This window comes from Pantherophis guttatus, chromosome 1 (genome assembly GCF_059756535.1).
Source record: "Pantherophis guttatus breed Tessera chromosome 1, ASM5975653v1, whole genome shotgun sequence".
NCBI classification, from domain to species: domain Eukaryota; kingdom Metazoa; phylum Chordata; class Lepidosauria; order Squamata; family Colubridae; genus Pantherophis; species Pantherophis guttatus.
Window position 1 is genome coordinate 152,785,356 of NC_142063.1, and position 27,599 is coordinate 152,812,954.

Here is a 27,599-nt window from a genome sequence, read left to right on the forward strand (position 1 = left end):
TGTAAGTTTAAATACTTCTGACTCCAAAAGTTGTATGCAATAGCACAATATCTTCAATCTTTCGGTATCACTTTAGTTTTTGAATTATGTCATTTTGTTCATCCAAATTTCTTTAGAATTATAATTATAATTATAATTACATTAAATGAAGAGCATAAGATAATGCATTGACTGACTATATATTACTATTGTTGATTAGTAGTAACGATAGTATAGTCTATGGATGCAATATTTTATTTGTGGTTTTATTTATTTAAGATATGCTCATGGCTTCCACTGTTTCACTCCCAAGAACAGCCGTAAATAAAATTTAAAACAAACTTGAAGTCAGTTAAAAGCAATAAAACTTATTACATTCTCAGATAAGCTTAGAATTTTTTTTTTCAATTTATATATTTTAAAATATCTTTCCTAGTTTCTGAAAGCAATAATGGAACGGAAATACAATCTTGCAAAGAAGCTTTGTCAGATGAGTAAGTACACCATTGTGTCAGTAGTGTATTGTTGTTTATAGTGTTCATCATTTTTATTTTGTCCATTTTTTTTTACTCCTATGCTTACCACCCAGAGTGGCAATTGTGAGATTAAGTACCATATTTTTTTTTAAAAATCCTTTTTACCCCATTGAGTGGCATATATGTCTTCCTCAATCTCAGGTCCTCAACCAGTGACATGAGAGTTTGAGAACTCTGTGCAGCATCTTAGCTGTTCCCAGCACTGAACTGTTCTGGACAGGGAGCTCTGATGTCATTCATGGGATCTGTCGGAGCTGCTCTCCCATTTTAGGAATCACAGACCCAAATGCTCCTACGACCACTGGGGCACTTTGGCCTTTAATTTCCACATTCTCTCTAGTTCCTTCTTCAAGCTCTGATACTTCTCCAGCTTCTCATATTTATGCCTGATGTTAGCGTCACTTGGCACTACTACATCTATCATCTTGTCTACTACCATAATATCTGTTTGATTGGCCAACAGCTACCTGTATGCCTGGATCTAGAAGTCCCACAGGATCTTAGCAATAGCTTTTGGTAAAATCTCTCATCTGGACTTGGGAGGATCTAGCCCATAGACAATGCCAGCTACTTGGTTCTGCTATTCAGTGTGTGCTGTTCCTACGTGCATGTCACACTCTGTCACTATGTTTTGGACTGTCTCAGACTTTTTTTTTTTTTTTTTTTTGCATAACCTGTACCTGAGATCCTGTCTAATGTGGTAGACCCCTGCTTCTTTGGTTTGGGGCTTAGTCCCTGGTCTTCTGCTGCTATGATCAGTGTCTCATATTGTCTTTTAGTCCAGCCACCAGTAAAATTTCCCAGTGTCAGCTACCTCAAATGTCTGTCAATGGTAGAACTTATGCAGGGTCATGTCTTGCCTTGGTATTTCCTCTGCTTGATCTTCCTCTCATGTCTGTTGCTGCCTCAGGCATTCTTTCAGCAGCTCATCTTTGGGTGCCATTTTACTAATTTCTGGTTTCATCCAGAAAAGTGGCTTTGGTACTCACCAGATTTCACCCACCCTCTTTCCAGGTGGTGTACAGCTGGACCTGAGGTGGAAACCTTGGTACATCGTGGAGAACTTTCTTTACAACTGTTGAGCCACATTTCTCCAATCCAAATTACACCCCAAAGTCCTCATTATAGATCTGTGTAAGGCATTATACATATAGACACACACATACACACACACACACACGTAGATCATTTTTCCATATTTTTTTTCCTTAACGTAACTCAGATTTGAGGATTCTTTAAAGCTCCAATCTTGAGAAATATAATTTCATAAAACAGATTCCATAAGAATCAGGAGTTATTATATATGTGCTTACTATACTCAAGTATATAAATACAAAGTATTATATTATACTCATCAGAAACATATAGCTGTATAAAGTCTATATGTATCTGTAGAAAAGGAGCAACTTCTGGTTTTTGTTTTGTATTTTTAATTATTTTTTTATAAAGTGAAGCATAAGAAACAAACAATAGAATAAAATATCAGTGATAGTAATTCGGGAAATTACATCTGTTACAGTTATTAAAATAAACAGAGAAAAGAAGGAAAAAAGAAAATTGTAAGGTATCAATAGAAAATCCAATATTTGAGTATTACTGAATCTTGGCCATATATTTTTCATTAATATCTTGAATCCATGTCTTAAAATTAAAATCCAGTATTTAAATATTACTAAACCTTGGCCATATAGAAGCATGGTGTGCAACTTTTTATAATATAAATATTTCAGAAATTGAAATATCTCATTAATGCATTAATTTTTCATTCATTAATATATGAATCCATGCCTTAAAATTAAGTGTATACCTTTTTTTTCCATTTACATAAAAACATATGATTGGGAGCTGCCCAGATGGGGCGACTATATGAATATTTTAAATAAATGAATTTCCACATAAAATAATCCTTATTGCCAGGTACCAAGCTCTTATAAAGAGGTAGAGTTATTTGTAAAAGGCTCTATAATCAATACATAGACTTCTTTAATTACTGTATTTTTCCTAAGTCTACATTAACACATACAGGAACTTGAAACCAAAATGGAGTCATGACTGGAAATGACCAAATTGCGTGAATCAAAGAGCCCTTAAATTTCTTACAATGGCAGCCAGACCTCTCCTGGGGTGGGGGAGGGAGGTTGTCAAAAAAAAAGGCAAGATAGTAGGCACAATTGAAAATTATTATCTCCTGACTTCCTGTTTGCTGCTGGCCGCCGCCAGACGTTCCTTTGGGATCGTCAGCTTCCACAGCCTGTCAGAGCCGCCTTCACAACGGAACGGCGGCTCGAAAAAACTCCGTTCCCATGAGGAAACGGAGATAGAGCCGGCAGGGGTGGGTAGAACTCTCTGCAGAGTCCCAAAAGTTTTTCTTTTACTTTTGGGATGGAGCGGATGAGATGCCCCATATCCCCAGCCGCTGCTCCGGGCTTTGGGAGACCTCTGCTAATGCAGAGCCAGGCGTCAAAAGCAAGCCTGCGAATTTGACAGATTACTCAAAGAAAATGTGAGCTGGACCTGTAATACTGAAGCGCAAGTATTTTACTTATCTTTTAAAAATTACTTAAGAGAATAGAGGAAGAGAAAGAGGAAAAAAGTTTTTTTTTAAAATGGCGTCTGCCGCGGCTGGAGAAGAGTTTGAGAGGGAAAGTTCTTCCGTTTTTTATTATTACAATGTAGCGGAATAAATACCACTGGCTACATTTGTAGACAAAACTCCGCTCCTGTTTTTGTTTTTCTCTTTTTCCCCTGGAGGCCTGATTGTTGCTGGCTGGAAGTCTTTTGTCTTGTTTTTTTTTTCTTCTAACAAAGCCTGCTTAGGCGGAAACATGGCACTGAGGCTTGTGAAGTCAGACAAACAAATAGGTGGGGGGGATTCCCCCACTAAGAATTTAAAGGAACAAGTTTTAACTCTTCAGTCCCAGAAACCTGATTTTAATATAATAGAATTTCTCTTAGAGGAGATTGAAAGAAGGGATGAGATTGTGAATCAGCAACTTGAAAAATTTAAGCAGGAAACTAAGGAATTGGTGAAATCCAAGTTTGACTTTTTGCAGCAAAAATTTTTAAAAGTGTCAGAATTCATGATTCGGTTGGATACAAATACTAATTTACTAGAGTCAAAAATGGATGAAATTCAAGACAAATTGGACAATAGAATTCAAAAAATTGAAAATGATTTGTTAAATATTCAGGATTATAGCTCAGAAGAAAAATTTAAAATGGATGCTGACCAAAAGTCTGGTAATGTAGAAAATCTGCAACAGAGGATTGAAAAAGAGGTTCTAAAGATACAATATAATTTCACAGAATATGCAATAAGACTTAGAGGTTTGCAGGAAAATAACAGAGATGACTTAAGGAAAATATCTTCTGAATTTCTAGCTGGGATTTTAAAGATTCAACCTGAGGAAGTGTTTTGTAGGATTGACAGAGCTTATCGAATAAACTCCTGGACTGCCAAGCAAAGGCAATTGCCTAGAGATGTGGTAATCTATTTTTCAGATAAAGAAATTAGGAATAAAATTGTGCAAAATTCCTTCAATTCTAATTTGCAATTGTATGGAAGAAAGATTTGGATTTACAAGGAACTCCCACCTAAGATATTAATGGAAAGGAAGAAATTTGGCTTTCTGGTGTCTGAGTTAAAAAGGAGAAATATTCAATTCCGGTGGGACGTCCCAGTTGGTATTATATTGAGATATCAAGGAGAAAGATACCAGTTAAATACTGTTGAAAGAGCGGAAGAATTTTATCAAAATAGGTTGAAAATGAATTTAACGTCTTCAGATATAATACAGGATAAGCAGAAGGAGCTGGAACTAAAGACAGAGACTGTACCAGATAAATTGCCTTTGGATTTATCGGATACCCCAGCTGGATTATCTACAAATTTGAGAGAAGTGCCATCTGATTTTAATGTGATGATTTATCAAGGCAAGGACAAGCATGGAAACCAATTAGAGGATATACAAGGGATAAAAAAGAAACGCGAGACACAAAAAATTAGGATGGAAGTCAAACCCACAAAAAGAAAACAAAAAAAGAAATAGGTTGTACAAAAATAGAAATTTCTAACCCAAGCAACAGTGAAGCCAGTGATTTTAAAATATGAATGATTATGTGAAAACATAGAGGAGGCGACATATTGGTCAATATCATCCTGAGGATAGTGGCAGATCTCTGCATTGCCGTAATTTTGGGACATGGAAAGAGCCTCAAATTGATGGTTTTGAATTATCTACTTTGAAACTTCTTTTTGTGTTGATAAATATATTATAATTATTTTGAATTATAAGGCAAGAGAATCACATTGGGACATGCAGAAGATCGGGTTGTTACCCAATACGATGATGGAAATTAATAATCCTGATGAAACCCACAATTATTATTATATGGAATATAATTATAATGTCACTCGGGTGGTTGTTTTTACTTTTATATATATAAGAAGATGTTTACTACTGATGGGGGCAGATATGATTGGAGATCTTGAATAAACTGTTGCATCAGCAAGCTATGTTACCCTATTATGGATGTTGGTTTTAACAATCCAGTGGAAAGACTTCAAGAAGATATTATATGGACTATAAATTTAAAGTTATTGTCTTTTCTTTTTTTTATTTAGATATAATGGAATATATATATATATATATATTTAAGTAGTGTGGGCAGTGAATTAAAGATATCAAGAATTGTTGTGTATGGTAAATTTGTAAGACAGTGGGTGAATAAGCTAGCTACAGACTGATTAGTTTAAGAAAAGGGATTTTTAAGTGATACATTTAGGGGAGTGGAGGAAATGGATAGAGTGGAATAAATGTTAAATTAGATTTTATGGGGAGCCCGCTTTGAAATGTTATTAAAGTAGGACTTATCGTATAGTTTTAAAGTGGAAGGTGGTTTTGAATTGTTGCAATAATGTATAGATATAAAACACTATTATGCTAAATTAGAAGTTATTTTATAATAGTTATAGTATAATGTGTTTGTTTTTTTTTGTTTTTTTCTCTTCTTCTTCTCTGAAATGTATGGATAAAGGGGGATTTATAATACTTTTAGTAAGTAAAGGTCAGTATTTTGAGGAGGGAGTAAGTAATCTGTTATGAATTAGGGTTTTTTTTTGTTACGAAGAAGTCACAGGGGGGGAAGGGTGGGGAGGGGGGTTAGGGAGGGGGGGAGGGGGGGAAAAAGGGGGAAAAATTTGTATTTGAAAACTTTTTCAATAAAAAAAAAAAAAAAAGAAAATTATTATCTCCTTTCTTGAATGGCATAATCTTGGTCTCTGTCTTCATAGCCTAATGCTGCTATTCAGATTTTAAATAGGAATGTAAAATTAATCTACATATTTCATGGATCAACACTACACAAACAACAACTTTCCTGTTTGCTCTTTAAAAAATAAGTTGGCTTGTTGGTGGGGCTAGCTATCATTTTTGGTTTCTCTTGGTTTGTCATTTTTCCAGACGAGATCATTTTTTCTAGTTTTTACTAAACTTTTCAATTCTTTAAAAAAATATCAAGAAAATGTGTGTATATCATTTCACACACAGTTTTCTTACGATTTTGGCAAATAGTGTTCTGTAATACAAATGCATTTAATATTAATTTTGTTATTTTATTTCTCTTCACACTTTAAATTGGAGATCATATTCAAAATTCAAGAATGTGCACGTTTTGAAAAAAAAAACTGCATTTTGATTTGCACATTGCTTCAGGAAATGTAATTTAAGTTCCCATCATATTATAAGGTATATTGCCCAAAGGGAACTTGAATAAATGTGTGTGAGTGAATGTGCGTGCGCGCACACCCACACACCTGTTTTCAGCAGGTAAATCACCTAAATAGGGTGCATAGTGAATATTTTTGCACTCATGAAATAGAGGTTGATGGTTTGGATTAGGGTTGGGAAGAAGTACGTATTTATATTTTCTTTCATCCCAGAAATATTAATTCCTTCTCTCTTGTCAAACTCCAGTTCTGATATATGAACCAAGCAACCCTGAAGCTAAGCAGTTTCTTCCACTTATTGAGAAAAAACTGCTTCTGGGTGAGTATGATCATTGGAAATACTACAAATTATTTAACAAGCATTGATGAAGTTAATATTTTAAAGGACTGCACTCAGTTACTTGTTATGGAGGAGTATAAATATTTGTAAAATAATGTGAACTATGAAGAAAGCAGATGAATAATAAATCAAATTTCTGAAACAATTATTACTAATTAAAAGCAGGTTTGTTTTTTTCTTATAACGCTACTATTGTTCTTGCTACAGTGAGCGTTTAATGTTACCCGTGCAAAGAGTACATATATGCCTAGAATTACAATCAATGTAATTTATGTCAAAGTAAGTGCACATTCGGTTGAAGAATTAATTCCAAAATAAATGATAATGGATTGTATTTGAATGTGCCTAACTGGTGATGGAATAGCGCCCACCAGAGGAACAAATCCCTTCCCTCCCGCATCTTAGGCATTTTCCAGATCTGCTTTAGAGCATTTGAAATTTATGAAGCAGATGTGGAATTATAATTTAGATCAACCCAATATACATCTTTTCAGCATGTAATTCAAGCTGTTGGTTGTTCACATCTCCAATTTGTTTATTACGTTTTTTGATGCCAAATTCTAATTTTTGAAAGGAAATAAGTAGAAAGTTTTGTTTCCATTGGATTTTCTCTTTAAAACCTAGTCATCTTCTGGGAAGCAGGAGGAAAATTCAGATGGATTATGAGGCCAGCAAATGAACAGGTCACATACATACTGAACATTTAGAAGAATGGCTGCTTTTAAGCTTATGTCTTTTACATTTCTATGCTAGAAAGTCATTGTGCTGACGAAGATGAGGAAACTGATGAAGAGGGCAGTGATGAGACTGAAGAAGAGACCAACAGTTCAGAAAGCAGTGAGACTGAAAGTGAAACAAGTTCTGAAGATTCTCAAGATTCCTAGAAATTTGGAAGCACCATCAATGAGTGGTTTTTTTTATTTTTTCTGCAAAATACATTAAAATCAATAGTCTATTATTTATAGACAATACAATTATTTATTTATTGTGCAATACAAACGTGTGGCTTTTGCATAGCTTCTTACATGGTGTATAATTTGTGAGATAAATGTAGTTGTTTCCAGAAACCTAATATTTAGGGTTGACTGCCTCAGCTACTACTGTGTCAGTCTTTACTCAAAGCATTAAAGGCAGGACTTACATGTATCCTCTGATTGTTTAGAAAGTACAATACAAGAGGTTGCAAGAGAGACTGATGTTTCTCCTTATTAATTCGGAAGGAATTTAAGATCTGTGAACCAGGTCCTTTGGGAAATAGCAGTAATACTTAGATTTATATACCACCCCATAGTGCTTTACAGCCCTCTGTAAGCAGTTTACAGAGTCAGCATATTGCCCCCAACAATCTGGCTTCTCATTTTATCAACCTCAGAAGGAGAAAAGGCTGAGTCAACCTTGAGCCAGTGAGAATCGAACTGCTGGAAGTCAGCAGAATTAGCCTGCAGTACTGCATTCTAACCACTGTGCCACCATGGCTCTATCAATGTAACAAGAATACTCATTCCTTCTAAATCCTGAACTTTCAGAATCGGCAACAACTCAATATTGTTGAAATTCAGATTTAATTTTTTCTCCTGCATACAGTCTTTTACAACCCACAAACACTGTAGATGGGACTCTTAAGATATCCAACCCCAAACTCACAGAACAGGAGAAGCATACTTGACTATCATCATTTTGCTGATGGAAACTGGGTCAAAACTGGTGCACAATCATCCCTAAAAATGTCACATAGGCATTATATAATAGGAGAGTTACCTTGCAGCTGTGTGAGATTTCTCAAGGAGCAAAGTAACAGTCTCCTAGCACCATTTTCTGGCATGATTGCATGGGAGAATGAACTCAAAGTTCAGGGTGATCAGGCAAGTCTCCTTTCCCCTGGGATCCAAAGCTCTGTTGCGGCCTGGGAAAGAGGATTAAAGAAGTCCCACCCTCTTAAGTAGAGTGTGTGTCACATAAAATGGACAACAAATCAAGCACGCAGGTGGGTAGAAGGAAGAAAGAGTTAAATCAAGAAAACACCAAATAGGTGGAGGAAAATTGCCACGGCAAAGGCAAAAGACATAAAGAAAGGCAATCCACTGCTGAGGACCAAAGATTGGGGGAGGGGGCAGTCAGAGACCCTGATCAGAATCTACAAAAGAAGCAACCAAAACAAGCCCATTATATCCAACATCCCGGGCACAGAGTCACAAACCAGCTCCAGAAAGAGTGGACTGTTGAGTGCGAGAGCCAAAGGAAAATCCCGTTTGCAAATCTGTAGAGGTGAGAAGTGTGGACTCAGTTTGACTACCAAAGCTGAAGACCTGGCAGAAAACAAGATTGAGAGAGCTAGGAAATAGTTAAGATAGGAGATCAGTACTACAAAAACAATGCTAGGAACGTAAACATGGAGCACGGTATAGAAATCCAGACTAAGCAAACCAAAAGACTTAGCAGCCCCAGAAGAAAAAAACGAATCATCTACAATATACAGTATAATGTCTTCAATAGAGGGAGAAAGGAGTAGTAGAAGTGGTAGAAGTGGCCATCTGTTGGCGAAGCGTCTGAAGGGGCCCGGGAGTTCATGGCTTCCATGACGGCCATGGACTTGACCCAATTAATTCATGGACCCACTCACACGGGAGGACACACTCTGGACTTGATTTTTGTTTCTGGTCAGTGGATGAATGATTTTGAGATAGGGGAGATCGTGACTGAGCCCTTGCCATGGTCAGGTCATTCCCTTCTTAGGCTTGACTTTCTAACCACTAACCGCTGCAGGGAGGTGGAACAGCCCAGATGGTTCCACCCCAGGCGCCTGATGGACCCTGATAGGTTCCAGATGGAGCTTGGGCAATTTCCTGAGGCTCTGACTCACGGTTCGGCTGAAGAGCTGGTGGCCGCCTGGGATAGGGCAGCTGCTGACGCTTTGGACCGAGTCGTGCCTTTGCAGCCTCTGACCCATCACCGAGTTTACCTGGCTCCTTGGTTCTCCGAGGAGCTGAGGGAGATGAAGCGCCAGAAAAGATGCCTGGAGAACAGTTGGAGATCTAGCCGTTCCGAATCTGACCGAACACTGGTAAGGTCTCATATTAAGACCTACCTAGTGGCGATAAAAGCGGCAAAATGTAATTATTTTTCCACTCTTATTGCATCTGCAGATAACCGCCCAGCCACCCTGTTTAGGGTGACCCACTCCCTCCATCAGGGAGCGCGGGAGGATCCCTTGCAGAGTCGGGCTGAGGATTTTGTTCAGTATCTGCACGAAAAAATCACTCAGATTCGGGAAGGCTTGGTCTCTGACTGGATGGGTACAGGCGGGATGATGGAGCCTGGTCTTGAGAATGTCATTTGGGAAGAGTTCAACCCTGTCGCTCCCGAGGACGTGGACAGGATGCTGGGACGGCTGAACACGACCACATGTTTATTGGACCCGTGTCCCTCCTGGTTGATGCTGGCCTCCCGGGAGGTTACGCGAGGCTGGCTCCAGGGGATTATTAACGCTTCTTTGAGTGAGGGTGTCTTGTCATCCGCCTTGAAAGAGGCGGTGGTGAGGCCCCTCCTCAAGAAGCCCTCTCTGGATCCGGCTGTTTTGGCTAACTATCGTCCGGTCTCCAACCTTTGCTTTGTGGCGAAGGTTGTTGAGAGTGTGGTAGCGGACAGCTTCCTTGGTACTTGGATGAAGCTGTCTATCTAGATCCGCTCCAGTCCGGCTTCAGGCCTGGGCACAGCACGGAAATGGCATTGGTCGCATTGGTGGATGATCTCTGGAGGGCTCGGGATAGGGGTTGTTCCTCTATCCTAGTCCTGTTAGATCTCTCAGCAACTTTTGATACCATCGACCATGGTATCATGCTGCACCGGTTGGAGGGGCTAGGGGTGGGGGGCACCGTCCTACGGTGGTTCTCCTCCTATCTCTCTGATGGTCACAGTCAGTGTTGGCAGGGGGGTAGAGGTCAACTCTGAGGCGCCTTGTTTGTGGGGTGCCGCAGGGGTCGGTCCTCTCACCCTTCCTGTTCAACATTTTTTTTTTTAATTTGATTTATATGCCGCCCTTCTCCGGAGACTCAGGGCGGCTTACAATGCGTTAAGCAATAGCCTTCATACTTTTGTATATTTATACAAAGTCAGCTTATCGCCCCCACAAACTGGGTCCTCAATTTACCTACCTTAGAAAGGATGGAAGGCTGAGTCAACCTTGAGCCTGGGGAGATTCGAACTTGCAGTAATTGCAGGCAGCTGAATGTTAATAACAGGCTATTAGTCTGCTGAGCCACCAGGCCCCTATATTTATGTGAAGCCGCTGGGCGAGATCATCCGTGGTTTTGGGGTGGAGTTCCATCAGTACACTAACGATACTCAGCTGTAGATCTCCACCCCAGGGCATCCCAACGATGCCCTTGAAGTGATGTCCCGGTGCCTAGAGGCCGTGTGGGTTTGGAAGGGGAGAAACAGGCTTCGACTCAACCCTTCCAAGACCGAGTGGCTGTGGCTTCTGGCATCCTGATATAGCCAGGTGGTGCCATCGCTGGCTATTGGGGGCGAGTTACTGGCCCCCACAGAGAGGGCTCGCAACTTGGGCATCCTCCTGGATGCATGGCTGTCTTTAGAAGAGCATATGACAGCCGTGGCCAGGGGGGCTTTTTATCAAGTTCGCCTGATTCACCAGTTGCATCCCTTTCTGGATCAGGACTCCTTACGCACAGTCACTCAGGCACTCATTGTTGTGGCTCCGTTACCGGAGCCTGTGTCATTGTCAGGAGAGGACTCCAAGAGTGAAGGGGAGGAGTTGGCAAGGCCTCCCTCTCCAGGACCACCCTCTCTGGCAATGCCTTCGGTGTCCGCCGAAGGGCAAGAGATAGGGCCAGGGCCAAGCACGTCCACGCAGCCACAGATGGACAGTGATGAGGGTAATGAGTTTTGGCTGGACCCACGCCAGCATCGCAGAGATAAGCGCGCACAACAGAAGAAAGAGCATGCCCGAGATTAGGCTGAGTCACTGGACCACACCCCACAGGATATAAAAGGGAGCGTGGTGGCCAGTCAAACCTTGTGACGAACAAAGCTGAAAGCTTCCACGCCATTCTGCATTGCCGGACTTTTACTTTAAGACTTTGCTGGAAGTATCTCTGAACTTGATTTAATTCCGTAATTATTGAACTGCTTTCCTTTGATGTATTAGAAGTGGGGAGAAGTTATCTCTCCTCTTTCTAAATAATAAACTTTTGGCAGGCAGCCACTAGGTTGTTGCCAAGTTCCGTTATCATAAGGAAAAGGATTTTGCCAACTGGTTTGGTCTTTAACTCCTGAACGTCTGTTGGTGTGTGTGCGTGGGGTTGGGGACAGAACACTCGTTATTTCCCACCTGGACTACTGCAATGCCCTCTACATGGGGCTCCCCTTGAGGAGCACCTGGAGGCTCCAACTGGTGCAGAATGCGGCCACGCGGGGGATTATGGGAGCGATGGGGCGCTCCCATGTGACACCCCTCCTGCGTGAGCTGTATTGGCTTCCGGTGGTCTTCCGGGTGCGCTTCAAGGTGTTGGTTACCACCTTTAAAGCGCTCCATGGCATTGGGCCTGGGTACTTATGGGACCCCCTTCTGCCGCCGATAGCCTCCCACCGGCCAGTTCGCTCCCACAGAGAGGGACTCCTCAGGGTGCCATCAGCCAGGCAATGTCAGCTGGTGACCCTCAGAGGGAGGGCCTTCTCTGTGGCAGCACCTGCCCTCTGGAACGACCTGCCCCCGGAGATACGTAGGATACCAGATCTCCGTGCTTTTCGCCGTGTCCTCCAAACTTTTCTATTTCATCAAGCTGGGCTGGCGTAACACCCCCCCTCCCCCTTAGATATTTTTAATTGTAAATGGATTTTAATCAGGAAGTTTTAAATTTTGGGCCAAAATTTGTTTAATTCTTTTAAAATTTAAAATTTTGTATTGGGATGTTTTTATTCTTGGCTGTGCACCGCCCTGAGTCCAGCAGGAGAAGGGGGGTATAAAAATTTAGTAAAATAAATGAATAAAAATGAATAAATAGAAGCAGTAAAGCTGCAGTAAAGTTTTTACTGGCCCGATGCCCTTCCTGATGCCTATGCAGAGTTCTCAGCAGATAAATTCTCTTTGCTCTGATACAAAAACATCACTAACTAGGATCGAACTCTCAATCTCCTGAGTGTGACACAAACATCTTCACCTCTAGGCCACCACATCTCTCCGGGCATTACATGCTATACTAGAGAAAAATTTCAAATTTTACTTACATTTATGAAATGTTCAAGTAATTCACAAGCCAGGGACCTGATGCTGAGCATCAGTATTCTTTTCTTGCTGACAAATTCCCCTTAAATAATAATTAAAATGATTGTCAGGTAGATAGCAGATTATTCAATAAACTAATAGTTTCAGATTGACCTTTTTATGTAGCAAGTTTCAGAAATAGTAATTGAAATCAACTTTAAACGCAATGGGAAATTCAGAATTTGAAACTGAGATACAGTGCCACCTTGAGAAAGCTCCTTAGTTTCGATTTAAGAAAAAAAGTTCCATAATAAAGGAGACGGGTCTGCTTTTTCTGTATGTGTTTGTTAATAATTATTTTATTTTTAAACGCCCTTTGCTTTGAAGGGGGACCAGTAATGGCAGTTCTGTGAATCTTCTTTTCTTAATGATCACCTGTTAGGGAAGGCCCAGATTGAATATATTTATGCTGTACTTCCAGTTTAGCTTTTATAAACTTCTGCAATCAAAAATGTTGATCATTCTGAAAAATCATAAACAGTTGGTTGCTCTTTGTTAAGTCTTCCAGCTGAGCCTGCAGGTGTTGAAGATAAAGTAACATTTATTCGTGTTATTGTTTTTACAAGTTGAAGTGCTTTGATTGCTTCATTGTCCCCATCGATAAAATGAAACTAAAACTACAGGCAAATTGCAGCTTATATTTGAAGGAAATTCAATAAATTTAGGTACTATGATATCTCATATTACATACTACTGTGGGCCAGAAGCAGAAAGACAACAGATCTGAATCAACTAATACATCTCTATGTGACTTTCAATATTCCTAGACAAAAACTTCTAAATCAGACAGCTGAAATTCAGTAAACTTGGAGAAAATCATGGACTTTATTAAAAATTGGTTCATATCTCTATACAAGACATACATTTCTGGACTGAGTATGTGGTCAAACATTCTTCTCCATTGGACAGTCCTTGCCTAGACTAAAATTTATTCACTTTGCTGTAGATCTAATTCCCGGGCTTTCCCCCCCCCCATCAGTCAGTATATGTAATTATTTTTCCTTTTGATAATAATAGCAATATATTTGATAACCACGGTCTGTTCGTTTCTATCCTATCCTGATTCTATTTAGTAATGGTGAGGGCCAATTGTGCCTTTCCCTCAACTCTTACTCTTGACAATACTTAGCATACCTCAAAGGCCTAAGTACACGTTCACCTCTGAGCAATGAGTATCTGGAGAGAAAGGGGGCTCGAATTAATAAGCAGCCGGTCTGGAAATGGTTACCCTTCCTTCTTAGCTGCGGAATTCCATTTCTGACGTTGCTTTTCGCTATAGCGAGAACAGCCTTTTTAATCACCCTAATTATCTTCCTGTCCGTTGCTGCTCTCCATGGTGCTGAAATCGATTGTAACACAATAGAATTGTCCCCCTTTGTACCGCCCACCGCCTCTCATTGCAGCCTTTGAACAGGGTCTTCCCAGGAGCAGCCCTGGACTACCCTTAAGTGATAAGTGTGATTTATCTTTTTATTGCAGAAGTACTCAACGCAACAATATTTTTTTTATTCTGTGCAAATCGTTTATTTTTATTTTTTTAAAAAAACGATTTTATCCGGGGGGGGGGGTAGGTAGGAGATCGAATGGTTAACCGAGAAGCTTAATGCGAAATCTGTCCCTGCGCGTCACACCGTGGGGTAGCATTGTTTTCTTATCATTCGAGCAGGGACCTGAAGTTGCTCTGAAACTCTTTTATTTCTTTTTTTTTTCCAAACAGTGAATAAGGGGTCTATATGCCGGCAAATCTTTTTAACACTTTTAAAAATAGTATCTGTCTGGGGATGAAGCAGCACGTGGCTGATCATTTCTAACGCAGAGCAAAATGGTCGTTTCGGTGGGTAGTCAGCTATTTACTGCCTATTACTCTCTGACGAGGGGGCGGGCGGGGGGGGGTAAGTTATTCTACGGAAGTCCTTCAATAAAGGACAGACTTGAGACTTCAGGGACGCTGCCTGATTCTCCTCTTCAGCCTTTCCTAATGCAACTTCTCTTGTCCTCCTCCCCTGATTAGGCGTCACGATGCTCTACCCCGTTCCCCCTTGGAGAAGTATTTATATTCATCTGATATTACCAGGCTCCAAACTCAAAAAAAAAACCCCAAAACATAAATTGGCAACACGGAAGAGCATTTCTTAAATTCGGTATGATCTTTTCCTGTCCCTTTGGCAAAGAAAAAGGAAAAAAAAAAAAGGAGCAGTTAAGAAATGCAAATTTAATGCGTGTGGTTAAAACCGAGTCCAAACGATTAAGTGTCCTATTTTTGTCAGCAGACGCCGGGGAACATCTCATTTTTAATTCGCTGCCGCCACCTAGTGGCGACATGGCGTTTGGTGTTCCGACTTCGCCAAACCTAGACGCGCCTTCACAGAAAAAGGACCGCGGTTTCTCCTTAGAACGATTCGTTCATCATATAAATAGCCACTCGTGAGATTTTGATCCGAGAAAGACCAGGAGAACCCTAAAAGTAGGATCCTAGGGTTGTTGTTTTTTTTTGAAGAACGGGACTTATAATAAAAGCTGATGACCAGAACACGACAACGCTCCTTCTATACAAACGTTTATATTGCAAAAAGAAGAAAAGATGCAATCTGGACTGAATTCCTAAGAACGAGGTTTAGTCTGAATAACAGGGAAGGAGAGGTTTCCTAAAAATGCACTCGGTTATTTGCAAGCTGAACCACCCCCACCCCCACCCCCGTCGTGATCCGGCTCCGAATGAGTTCAAAACAGCCGTCACGTGCACTGCCCCTACGGTCCTCCTTTCCGAAAGCCAGAACACCTGCAAGTCAATCACATTAGCTTGATAACGCGCGTGATTCAACCACCCCACCACCCCCGTTAACATCCTCACGCCTTTCCTCCCCCTCCGCTGGGATGGAAGGAGCGCGGTGACTTATGTCAGCGTTGCCACAAATCTCAGACAAAGCTTCCCGCTTTTAAAAAGCAAAGCCCAGGCAGGCAACTTGGCAGCCCGGGAGGGAAGGGAGGTCAGTTCGAATTAAATTCCAGAGCGCCATTGATATTCCGCCGACGTTTGTGGGGGAAGCTTATAAGGGGCCAAGCCTCCTTCTAAAATCTCGGATTTTTTTTTCCGATCCGATGCGTTTTGGACTCTCGGAGTTGGTTCTCGCGTCCTCTGTCTCTCATTGGTAAGTATTTGCGATTTGTTTTTGGTTTTTCGTATTTCTTTTATTGCCACCTCCACCCCACCTCGGTTTTCTCGTTCAGTTTGGGATTGGAGACCGTTCTCTCTCAGTAACGGTGAATAAATTCGAATAAAGGCTATTTGGGGAATATTTGGGAGCGGATGGCGTTGACCATACATAACCTGTTACTTCAACCTCCCAAGCTCGGCTCGGGGAACCCGTCATTCTCGGCTCCCGGAGTTCAAGAATTGAGGTCGTGGGGGGGGTTGCGCCAGTATTCGATTCGGTAGGCGAATTTAGAAGCAAAAGTCCTTATATTTTGCAAGAATGAACGCTTGAACAAAAACTTTTGTGTTTAAAAGGGCAACCCTGACAGAGGTTGTTTCCATCGGCGGGGGAAAAAAATATTTCGTACATTTGCTGCCAGCTTGATTGTGTGTGTTTTATGTTTAATTAACGTGGCGAAACGACTCTTGAGACGCCCCAGTGGTGGCGGCGTCCTTAGGAAGAAAAGGAGACGAATGGGTTGATCAGTTTGCCCCCATCCAGAAATCTTGGAACCCGGAGGCGGAATGAAAAATCCTGGCAGAGCCACGGAAAGGCCGAGCAGCTCTCTTCCAACCCAACACCGGATTGAATTTATGAAATTACAAAAGCCGAATTTTGACCATTTTGAGGGCATTGATCCCGAAGGGCGAGTAGTTATTCCCTGCTCTGTGGCGCACCTTTTCTTTGCCTTCCCAATGCATTGGGGGGTATTTCGCCGCTGCAAATTGCTGTGCCGGCCGAATACGTTAGGTTTACCGGCTTCTTTTATCCGCATTGGGGGTTTTTTTTGTTCCCCCATAACTAAGCAAACGACAATGCTTTCTATATTATTTCATCTGAAACGGAAATAAAATTGGAGGGAAGGAGGTATCTGTGCCGCAAAAATCGCGTACCTAGGAGTGTAGGTCTATCAAAATATTCTCCTCTCTCTCTCTCTCTCTCTCTCTCTCTCTCTCTCTCTCTCTCTCTCTCTCTCTCTCTCTCTGTGTGTGTGTGTGTGTCTGTTCTGAGCATGCTTACTAGAAGTTGGTTTCCCATTTGGCGTGAATCATAATTAGCCTCCTCATCGGCCTTTAATAGAGCTGCCCTAGACGTTCCGGTCAGCTGAATCCATCCTTCTCTTCCACCGCCGGCGACACGCCAGTTTATTTCCCATCCCTGCCAGGAGCCAAAGGAATGGCTTTTTCAGTTCCTGAGCCCCGTCCAGACAGCTTCCCTCTCGCCGCGCTTAGCAGCCAGCGCTGTCTCTTCTAAAATCCGACTTAGGTGTCGTCACCTCCAGCCATTTCTCCCTCAAAATCGCTTTGTCTGAGAGCAAGATCTGCGCGGCCGTTGCGGGGCTTCGGGGAAGGCTTTTGGTGGGAATCGGGACTCCTTATTCGTGTTGTGTATCCACACCTTCCTTTTGTGCAGGCTTCTCTCTGCACACATACCCACCCGCACAGGCGCACCGTCCCCACCCACCCCTCCTCCGACAACCGCTACTTCCCGAGGAGTTGAATAGCTTATTGTTGGCTGCAGGGTCGTTTTCTGGATCGCCCCCCCGGTTCCCCCGAAGAAAGAGGGAGAGGGAGACAACCATCCAGACTCTTCCGAGGAACAGGTTTCTAAACCCGTTTTTCTCTTCCATTGCAGCCCGTCCTTTTTGGGGGAGTCGGAGAAAGCCCGAAAGAAGACTCCTGGGACCCAAGGGCTGGACCTCTGGACCTCATGGCCACCTCGGATCCCTCCTCCTCCAACACCGCTCAGGATCCCAACCCAACTAATTTACGACCCACAAGTAGGTCTCGGGTTTTCGTTTTGCAAACCTCGGCCGTGCATGCCTCTTCCTTTCAAGCAGGGTCTTTGAGAAAAACAGTGGAGACGCACGAACCCCGCTTCCACCCCCCCCCCGCCCAAAAAAGACCAACATGGAAGCCTTCTTGGATCCCCCTCCTCTCCCTCCGCTAAAACCGAGAGGAGGTCGAAAACGAGCTTGTGGGGATTGGGGTGGGTGGGTAATGCGTGGTTTTCTTTCCGCTTGAAAACAAAGAAACCTGATGCTGTTCCTAACGAAAGGGGAAGGTGGAATATCTGGTCTCGCCGCCACCTCCCACCCACCCACCCACCCCGCCATTGACTTGATATTAGAGGAAAGGGCGGGAGGTTCTGCAAACGCTCATGGCCCTTTGTGGACGCCTCGGGTCTCAAAGCGTCCTTCCCCGTTTCTTCCGTTTCGGCAGCCCTTCCCGAGGGCGCCCGGAAAGGCAGGTCAGGGCAGAATTGCTCCCTGCCCTGAATTGGAGGGGAGATCGGCAGGTGCCAGTGACAAGCGAGTGATGCTGCAGGTGGCGGGAAGGAAGGAAGGAAGGAAGGAAGGAAGGAAGGAAGGAAGGAAGGAAGGAAGGAAGGAAGGAAGGAAGGAAGGAAGGAAGGAGGGAGGGAGGGAGGGAGGGAGGGAGGGAGGGAGGGAAGGAAGGAAGGAAGGAGGGAGGGAGGGAGGGAGGGAGGGAGGGAGGGAAGGAAGGAAGGAAGGAAGGAAGGAAGGAAGGAAGGAAGGAAGGAAGGAAGGAAGGAAGGAAGGAAGGAAGGAAGGAAGGAGCTACTCCATAATTGACTATAATTCAATTATCGAATTATAGCGCGTTCAGCCAGCCACCCAGCTCCCATAGAAGAAACCGAGCTGGAATCAGGCTGCTTGACAGGATCGCCGGAGACAAAGCGAGGGGGAGGGTGCTCGAATGGGAAGGAAACGAAGCCTGGCGAACCCCGCCAAGCAGGGAATGGCGTTTGCCCTAGAAGGGCTCTCGGGGTTATGAAGCATGAACGCCCAGACGTGGCTGTGAATAGCAGCGGCAATTGCAAGGGGGAAAAAATGGGACGGGGTGGGAAGGAGGCGGAGGTGGCAACCAAAGAAAAATCGTTTCTTTACGGTGGACAAGACTTTCCTGTCTTTCCTCCCCTGCCTAACTCTTAAAATGGCCAAACGACACACGGGGTTAGGGATGCTCGTTCGTATTGCGCGTTGCTTGGCTCTCTTCCTGGACTTGACAAAAGGAAGAGGGGTGTGTGTGTGTGTGTGTGTGTCTGTGTGTGTGTGTGTGCTTGCGTGTTCCCCTCGGCAAGACTGCCCGCCGCCTTCCCGCCATTCAAAGGAATGCGCCTCCTGCCAGGCGCCCCCGGCTGGCAATTGTGCCGGGCGTGCAATTCCTGCCAGCCATTCCCTCTATTGTTTCCCGACGGCTCTGCTGCCTCCGAGGTCCGGTGGGGAAGGCGCGTGGAGGGTGCCGCCCGACCCCGGGGGTTATTTTATTGCCCTCCTCTCCTTGACGTGCTCCCACCTCGCCTCTCTGGCTGCCTCGGGCGGGGAGCGAGGCTGTTTTCGAGTCCTGTCAGAGCTGTTTTCATCGCCTGCCATTCTTTTGCCCACGTTTCCCTTTGGCTCCCCTCCCCCGCCCCCGTTTCGCCCCTCCCGGTGTCCTTCTTGGCCATTCCAGGCTCCTCTTTTATTGAGGCAGCCCCTCCCCCATTGCCTTAGGTCCTTGACAGCCCCTCCACCCCTTCCCAGCTCTCTTCCTCAGCAACCCTCGTTTGTCTATCGCGGTTCAGTGTCATCTCTGCTACATCACCCAACTGTCCGATTTGGGTATGGGTTCCCCGCCCACCTCCCACCCACCCCGTTTCCGTTTCTCTCCGGCTTGGCTTGTTTCCTTCGCCTTTCCTTTTTCCTCTCTATTTTTCTACCCTCTCTCCAGTTTTCAGAAGACCTCCCTCTTCCAGCCACACTCTTTTTCTGCAAGCCGTCCATTGTCTAGATCAGTCTGCCCAAAGATGATGCCTCCTTGATGAAGTTCAGTTCCCAGCCTGGGAATCCTGATGTTGGAGTCCAGTGCATTTGGCGGGCACCAGGTTGGAGAAGGCTGCAACAGGCGGCTCTTTGTCTTTGCCCATCCGGTGCTGCCCCTATAGGTGATCCAAAGAACAAGAAAAGCTTCTCGGCATTGAAAGCAAAAGCGGGGACTGAAGGCAGAGGGTGGGTGGAGCCAAAGTCCAGGACCTTCCCTTCAAAGCTCCGCCCCTTTCTGTTCAGTTCCCAAGAAGCAATAAGGAGAAGTGGTCTTTTGGTCCTTGGGCTGTTCCTATTTTTTTTAAATGCTATTTTAAAATTGTGGAACCTGTCAGACTTACATAGAAATATGAGCCACAAAGTCTGTGAAGCCCTTCGAGACTAGGGTAGGTTACGATTGTCAAAAGTATTCAGAATTTTTTCATGACGCCTTTGCAATATTGTTTTAAATGGGTCTTGCCTTAAATTTATTTGGGGAATACTTCCCGATGTCGTGTAAAACCTATCTCGATCTCTCTTCAAATCTTAAGTGGTGTAATAAAATAGTACTATGCATTTTAATCTCATCATTCGCTTCCTTTTAGGATCCTGGTTTGTGGTCCATATGACAACATCACAAATACTCATCTGAAAGCCAAATGGATTTAGTAAAAGTAACATCTCACTACCCTCATAGCCTTTTTATACTTTTATAAAGACCAAAAAGCATCAGTAATCTTTTTTTCCCCTCATATCAGTTGCATGTCCTTTGCATATTCCTTTAATCCAGTTTTGGGTTATTTGCTTGTCATTCTCTTGTCATTTTTCCTTCACTTCTTATCCCTGTACTCTGTGAGATATTGGAAAATTGAAAGCAGCAGGAGGCATCCATTCCTAGCAGAATAAGTCTTAATTTTTTCTGCTGGATAAGCTACACTTACTGTTGGGTATGGCCCATCTTCCTGACAAAGTCGTGATTCCCATAAAAAAAAAAAGTGGGCTGCAAGAAGGTCATCAGCTCCTCCCCTGATTTCAGCACCTCCGGGAATGGACAGCGCGATGCGCGCTTCAGCTGCCTGGAGTGGGGCAGAGAGAGAAGGCCGGTGGGAGGGGGCGAAGAGAGCAGGCCGGATGAAAGGAGGTGTCTCGAAAAAGGGGGAGCAAGCGGACGTGAGAGGCCTTTTAATGTGCCACCCTGACTCGTCAGTCGGCTGCAACCTAGTCATGCAAGTCTGATCATCTAGTCAAATACTATTGTTCACCCAATTAATTCTTGAACTCTTCCATGACCCCATTTCATGCTAGTTTATTTTAAGCTGCCACTTTCATGGAAGCCTGCCAGTAAATTATTAGGAGATCGGATCTCTCCCAGCTGCCTGTTTCTTCCTGATAGGACCTCTTTCGCCACTGAGCCTTGAAGTCACCAGACTCCCGCTTGTCCACACGCTTGTCCGTCAATCAAGTCTCCCCATCACCGCCTCCTCTCCGCTCTGCTTCCAGTATTGCTGAGCTTAAAGCGTTGTTAGCAAAGAAATAAACTAGAGAAAACCAAAACAGCTGCTCTCCCACACAAGTCACACCAAGCGCTGATGCCTTAGGTAGCCTCAATCCCAGGACACCGTATAAAAAGCTATTAGCGCTCCATTTATATGGATGGTTAAAATCGTCTTAATTCGCGGTGGGGGGGGGGATAGAGAAAGCTCAGATAAATTAGATTTGTATGCCACTGGTGCCCAATATATCGGCACTCAACCAAAAAACCCACAACACCTTGAATCATTAGACTTTTTTTTCCCACACCTAGTAGATCGCCTTTTTCTAAACATTCTGCTGATGTGTTGGTTTTGTGAAATCTCGCGTGTAGATTTGCTAATCTGCCAGATAGGAATTGCAATACAGCGGGTGAGGAGGTTCCCATCCGCTTCTGTAGGGAATAATTTTTTGTTGTTTTTTTCTATTCCCTTTAGCTTATGACACCTGGTGTGGTGTAGCTCATGGCTGCACGAAGAAAATCGGGCTCAAGATATGCGGTAAGTGAAAAGAGGCAAAAATAAATAAATAAATAATAATCACACTTTGCTCACCCAACTCCCTCTCACCCACGCCCACCTACACACAAAAAGACACGCCGCTTCCTCCCTTATGCATTGTCTTGAGTCTGTAATCACTCCCGCAGCTGTTAATCTTTCGTTTAAAAAAAAAAAAAATCCGGGAGGCCTGAAGGAACTAGGTTGGTTGGCAAGGAAAGTAGGCTACCTTCTTTTATTTTGAGACAAGGCAGAGGCGGGATGAAGCTGCCAAGAGGTGCTCCTCCTTCCTCCTCCCACGGAGAAGTTTAACAAGGCAGCCGCTAGCTAAATTCTTCTTTTAGAAGGGAAAGGGAGGGGGGGCGGTGGGTAATAGGAGGAGAATCCCATTTGCTTTTTCCTCCTGGGTCGGAATCGGGCGCTGGGATGTAGACTCTTGCGCCACCTACTGGTCAACGTGAACAAAAAATGCAGACAGGGCGGGCGATTTTTTACTGTACAATCGATTCGCGGCTTTCATATCAGCCAGAAAGCCGGGGGGGGAGGGGGGAAAAGAGAGGGGGTTTTTTTAGGAACAGAAGTTGTACCGGTCGCAAGGGGGAGGTAGATGGCCAGGAAGTCAGGGGAGCGGGGGTTGCTTATGCGCAGCAAAAATGTGAATATATTTTATTTATTGTTTATTTATTGGTTCGATTTATATGCCGCCCTTCTCCGGAGACTCAGGGCCGCTTACAATGCGTTAAGCAATAGCCTTCATACTTTTGTATATACCTGCTTAGTAGGGCTTTCGCCCCCCCCCCCAGCGGTGTTCTTTTTTATACAAAGTCAGCTTATCGCCCCCACAATCCGGGTCCTCATTTTACCTACCTCGAAAGGATGGAAGGCTGAGTCAACCTTGAGCCTGGTGAGATTCGAACTTGCAGTAATTGCAGGTAGCTGGTGCTACTTAACAGCACTTTAGTCTGCTGCGCCACCAAGGCTCTGCGGAGAGAAAAGGGCCGGGAGAAACAAGTGGTGGAAAACTGGGTTGCAGGCAGAAAGGGGTGTGTTGCACGCCTTAGGTGTTGCGAGTAGCTGCCCTGCGGGTTTGGGGTTTTTACAGAGGTGGATATTTTTCCAGGAGACAATCCCGGCTCCCCTTGCTCGTTTTTCATCGCAGCCCCCAAGGTCCGGTTCCCACCAAGAAGCCTCGGATGACCATCCGCGAAGTGGGAAGGGGGGGGTTGTGGCAGAGGCGGAGAGGGCTGGGAAGGGCCAGGGCGCGGTGGGGCCCTCTGGCGCAGCTCTCTGGGCTGCAACGTTTTCCACCTTATCGGCCGGGAAAATGCAGACCTCCTGAGGGAGGAAGATTAACGAGGGCCTGATTAAAGAGCCATTCGTCAGGCTGCTGCGCCTGGAGATAGGGCCTGGCCGCCCCGAAGGAAGGAAAGGGAGCGGATAGATGGAGACCATCAGATTGCATCCGTTACCGCTGGAGATCCTTGGGAGGGTTGCGAGGCATCTGCCTGGGTCTACGTTTCGCTCTAAGGCAGTGTTTCTCAACCTTGGAAGCTTGAAGATGGGTGGACTTCAACTCCCAGAATCCCCCAGCCAGCGCTGCTGGCTGGGGGATTCTGGGAGTTGTAGTCCACCCATCTTCAACCTACCAAGGTTGAGAAACACTGCTCTAAGGCCTCCTTCCTGTCAGCGCAAAGGAGGGGAGGCCAACGAGGGCGACCCCAGTTTTCCTCATTGAACAATGTAAATTACAAAACCTCCCCGGTATCTGGTGGGAATTCAACCTCACTGCATTCTGTGGAGCCAAACTCACCTAACTAGGCGCGGTTCTACATCTGGCTATTTACATAAATTTGCCTGCTGGCTTGGGCATTATTTGTCTCTGGGCAAACCAAGAGGTTTAAGACTCCCTAAGCACGAGCATCGCTCTCAGGATCTGGTTCTAGAGGGTTAGAAAGCGGGAGAAGAAACCCACGGAGCTCATTTGGGAATCGGGAACCCACCGGTCAAAGTTGCCTTGGGGTGTCCTTCAGCCTCTACCTCTTTCACGAACAGCCCTTTGTAGACTTTACACCGTTTTCCTGCAGGGCCCTTCAAGGGCCAGAGGGTTCCCCCACCCCACCCCGGCCAGCATTTTTCCCATATTTTAATCCAGCTCGGCAGAAGAAGATAAAGGGAGACTCCATCGATCCGGCTGATTCGGATTGCTACGCTACAAGAGTTTCTAAAGCAGCAGGCCCTTCTCCAAGCCAAAGAAGGTGGGGGGTCCCACTTCGGCGCGCACTGCCTGCTTGGGCATCTGGATAGAAAGAATACAAGTGCCGTCGAGGCGGCATCGGTGGCGGAGGCACCAAGAAGCTTCTTGCAATCCGGATTATATATACCCGTCTCGACAGCCGGATGCCCAGCTCATCTGAGCTGTGAAGGATGAATGCCTCTCCAGGCAAATGAAGGTGGCGCTTCTGGGGAGCGATCTGGCGCAAGGGCTCTCGGAGCGAGGCGGAAAATGGCCAGTTCTCACGACCCACCCACCCACCCACCCAAAAAAGTCGTGTTTTTCAAGATTAAACAAGGGCGCCCACTCTTGTGCCTCTGCCACATCCACGGGCGGTTCTCGGGTGATTGGATTTGCTTGGTTGCTGGCCCTGCGGACGATTTCGAAAACTCGAGAGGAAGGGGACACCGATCAAATGCAGAAGAGAATTTTTTTATTTATTTATTGGTTCGATTTATATGCTGCCCTTCTCCGGAGACTCAGGGCGGCTTACAGTGCGTTAAGCAATAGCCTTCATACTTTTGTATATACCTGCTTAGTAGGGCTTTCGGCCTCCTCTAAGCGGTGTTCTTTTTTTATACAAAGTCAGCTTATTGCCCCCACAATCCGGGTCCTCATTTTACCTACCTCGAAAGGATGGAAGGCTGAGTCAACCTTGAGCCTGGTGAGATTCGAACTTGCAGTAATTGCAGGCAGCTGGTGTTACGTAACAGTGCTTTAGTCTGCTGCGCCACCAAGGCCCTTCGCCCTCGACATTGCAAATTGCCCACCTAAAGGCCTGCCTAAAACCTCAAGCAGTTGAGGTGCGGAGATGGATGCCTTTTAAGTGGGTTGAGTGAATCCGATCTGCCTTCGTCCCAAAACTCTCAAGTCAACATCGAAGGAGCGCGCCTTTCCAGCCCATTTGGTGGGCCGGAGAACCTGCCTGAAGGTCGGCGGGGACGGCGGCATCTCAAGGCCAGCGAGGAGCCAGGGCTGCTTTCACAAGGATGTTATTCAACCCTGAAGCCTGTGAGCTGCCCTCTCGGTCTTCGGCTTTGCAAAACTCAGGCTCCAATTCTGAAGGCGCCTAGAACTGAATTCCATCGGTAAGGGCAATTCTGACCACTACAAAAATCCGCACTGAGAAACCAAAACTATTAGTTCAAGAAACACTCAACCCCGTTTTCTTTTCTTCCTTTTTCTTTTCTTTCTTCCTTTTGGAAGAGGGAGAGAGAGAGATGCTGTTCAGGAACCCGAGCGGGTGCTTAGCGCATCGTTTATTTGTTTCTTAATTTACTGCAGTGATTGTTCGACATTTTTCCCTCTGTGATCTTCATCCGGTGTTAAAACGAATATTCGATGAACTCTAACGAACTTACCTAACTAGAATATTGGTCTTGTTCTGCAGCTTTCGGGTTATGTTTTGAAGTTATTTTCCGACCGAGTGATAACGTTATATAAAGAATGTCCGTCTTGAGAACTAGAAGCTTGGCAGATTATTGTTCTCTAGCAGGAAACGAGAGAGAGGGAGGGAGAGGGGAGAGAGAGAGAGAGAGAGAGACAGAGGGAGGGAGGGAGAGAGACAGAGGGAGGGAGGGAGGGAGAGAGAGAGAGGGAGGGAGGGAGGGAGAGAGAGAGAGACAGAGGGAGGGAGGGAGAGAGAGGGGGAGGGAGAGAGAGAGAGCGGGAGGGAGGGAGGGAGAGAGAGAGAGAGAGGGAGAGAGGGAGGGAGGTCTGAGAAAGGGCAAGGGGAATTCTAGCTGTGCAAATGCACCTCATTTCCGTGGATTTCAGCCTTCTGGGTCTCGGAGGACCGAGATGCGGGTCCCCTGGGGCTGCGCGTCACTTTGGATGCAAACTTGTTCGCTGAGCTGTGATTGAATCCAGCGGATCTATAGAATTGAGATAGTTCTATCCAAGTACAAGCACGTTCTGTTGTAACTGAACGTTGCTGAGAATAATCCAAGTTACTTTTTTGAACAAGCTGACTTTCGAAATACATGGAGCCTATCTTGATTTGTATAGAGGAAATAGATACGCTGAATTTACTTACACATTAAATAAATGCATAAGGAAAGCAGAGTTAGCGATTATGCGGTGTCCCGCCCCCCCCCCCCAAATAAAGAGCAGGGAAATTGTTTCCTGTCTCGTATATCAACTCTAGGAGGCCCAGCAGTATTTTAGCTGGATGATGGCTGTCAAAGGCTATGAGCTTTGTGGTTCAGCGGAGGCTTAAATCACTTGAAACATCATAATTAAATTCAATAATAAAAACTAATTAAAGCTCAACCCGAAAAACACATCTATTATTCAAATGTCTTTGGGATTGTTTGAGGTAATATAAAAAAAAAAAGGAGGGGAGGGTGTTCAAAATGCAAATAACCCAAATTAAATAGGTTTAAATTTGTACTAACTGGCTAGTTTCCCTTGAGTGATTAAATATCACCTCCGTAAGAAACTAGGAAAGAATAGGTAATTATCAGCATGAAGAAACGCAAGGGTTTAATGTCCCTCTTTCGATGTGAACGGTATTATCCACAACTCTGATTCTATTTTAATTGGGATCGGATGCTTCAGTTTTCTTTTTTGACCCATCTTTGTTCTTCCCAGAAAGAAAAAGAACTAATTTCCCTACTAGGCAATTTTTTCCACACCAACAAGAAAAATAATGTCCATTTTGATTTCTCTTCAACTGTGTCAGTGACTAGGAAAGTCTCTTTTTGTTTGAGATAAATCAGAGCTGACCTGTAATTTATGCTCGTGATGCCTCTAGGGCTCATTTCCCAAGCATAGTTACATAGCCAAATTCTTCTTCCTCTTCTTCCACCTCTTCTTCCTCCTCTTCCTCCTCCTCTTCCTCCTCTTCTTCCTCCTCTCCCTCTTGTTCTTCTTGTTCCTCTTGTTCTTCTTCCTCCCCCTCTTCCTCTTCCCCTTTCTCTTCCCTTTCTTCTTCTTCTTCCTCCTCCTCCTCTTCTTCTTCTTTCCCTTTCCCTTCCTTTACATCTCCATCCAAGGAACCCACAGTCAAGAAACACATTGCTTGATTTATAGTCAACCAGTGAACTGGAATTTAAAAAAAAAAACCTGCCTGGCCAATTAGAAAGTAACCAAGTGTAGATCATCTGCATAGCTTTCCTAATTGGCCATGCTCTCCCGTAGGTAACATAGGCTTTGTCCAATGAAGCTCTAGAGAGTCTCTCAAAATTCTATACGAGATTTCAAAGAAAAAGAAATTTAGGTTTCTGGTAGTTCCCTGAGGTTTTGTAACATTTACCTTGACTGTTAGAATGCAATTGGCCTCAGGTTTGCTGCAATAAATCAAGATGAAACCATCCAACATAAATTCAAGCTATTTGGAAAAAGAAATTGAACAAGTAAATATGTTTGGGATCATGATAGAAAGAAGTTCTTTTATCAGGTTTCTCAAAATGGAGGCTTAATTTCTACAATGAGGGG

At 44.3% G+C, this 27,599-nt stretch overlaps 2 protein-coding genes across 5 annotated transcripts in view; both read left to right on the forward strand.

Annotated features, from left to right (window-relative positions):
- Window positions 1–7,541, forward strand: part of ERICH2 (glutamate rich 2) — a 30,474-nt gene extending 22,933 nt beyond the window's left edge. For both annotated transcript variants that reach the window (XM_034427205.3, XM_087882019.1), the window contains 3 exons: window positions 416–473; window positions 6,491–6,562; window positions 7,337–7,541. In XM_034427205.3, the coding sequence (XP_034283096.2) occupies window positions 416–473; window positions 6,491–6,562; window positions 7,337–7,467 (261 nt within the window). In that variant the 3' untranslated portion in view covers window positions 7,468–7,541. The remainder of the gene's footprint in view (window positions 1–415; window positions 474–6,490; window positions 6,563–7,336) is intronic.
- An 8,061-nt stretch (window positions 7,542–15,602) lies between these two features.
- The window catches only part of GAD1 (glutamate decarboxylase 1), a 57,251-nt gene continuing 45,254 nt past the window's right edge, over window positions 15,603–27,599 (forward strand). Inside the window, exons 1-3 of one of the 3 annotated variants that reach the window (XM_034427221.3) lie at window positions 15,603–16,012; window positions 17,693–17,837; window positions 21,830–21,892. In XM_034427221.3, the coding sequence (XP_034283112.1) occupies window positions 17,768–17,837; window positions 21,830–21,892 (133 nt within the window). In that variant the 5' untranslated portion in view covers window positions 15,603–16,012; window positions 17,693–17,767. Of the gene's footprint in view, window positions 16,013–17,159; window positions 17,416–17,692; window positions 17,838–21,829; window positions 21,893–27,599 lie in introns of those variants that run through there. The other 2 variants (XM_034427231.3, XM_034427239.3) reach the window with 2 other exon arrangements.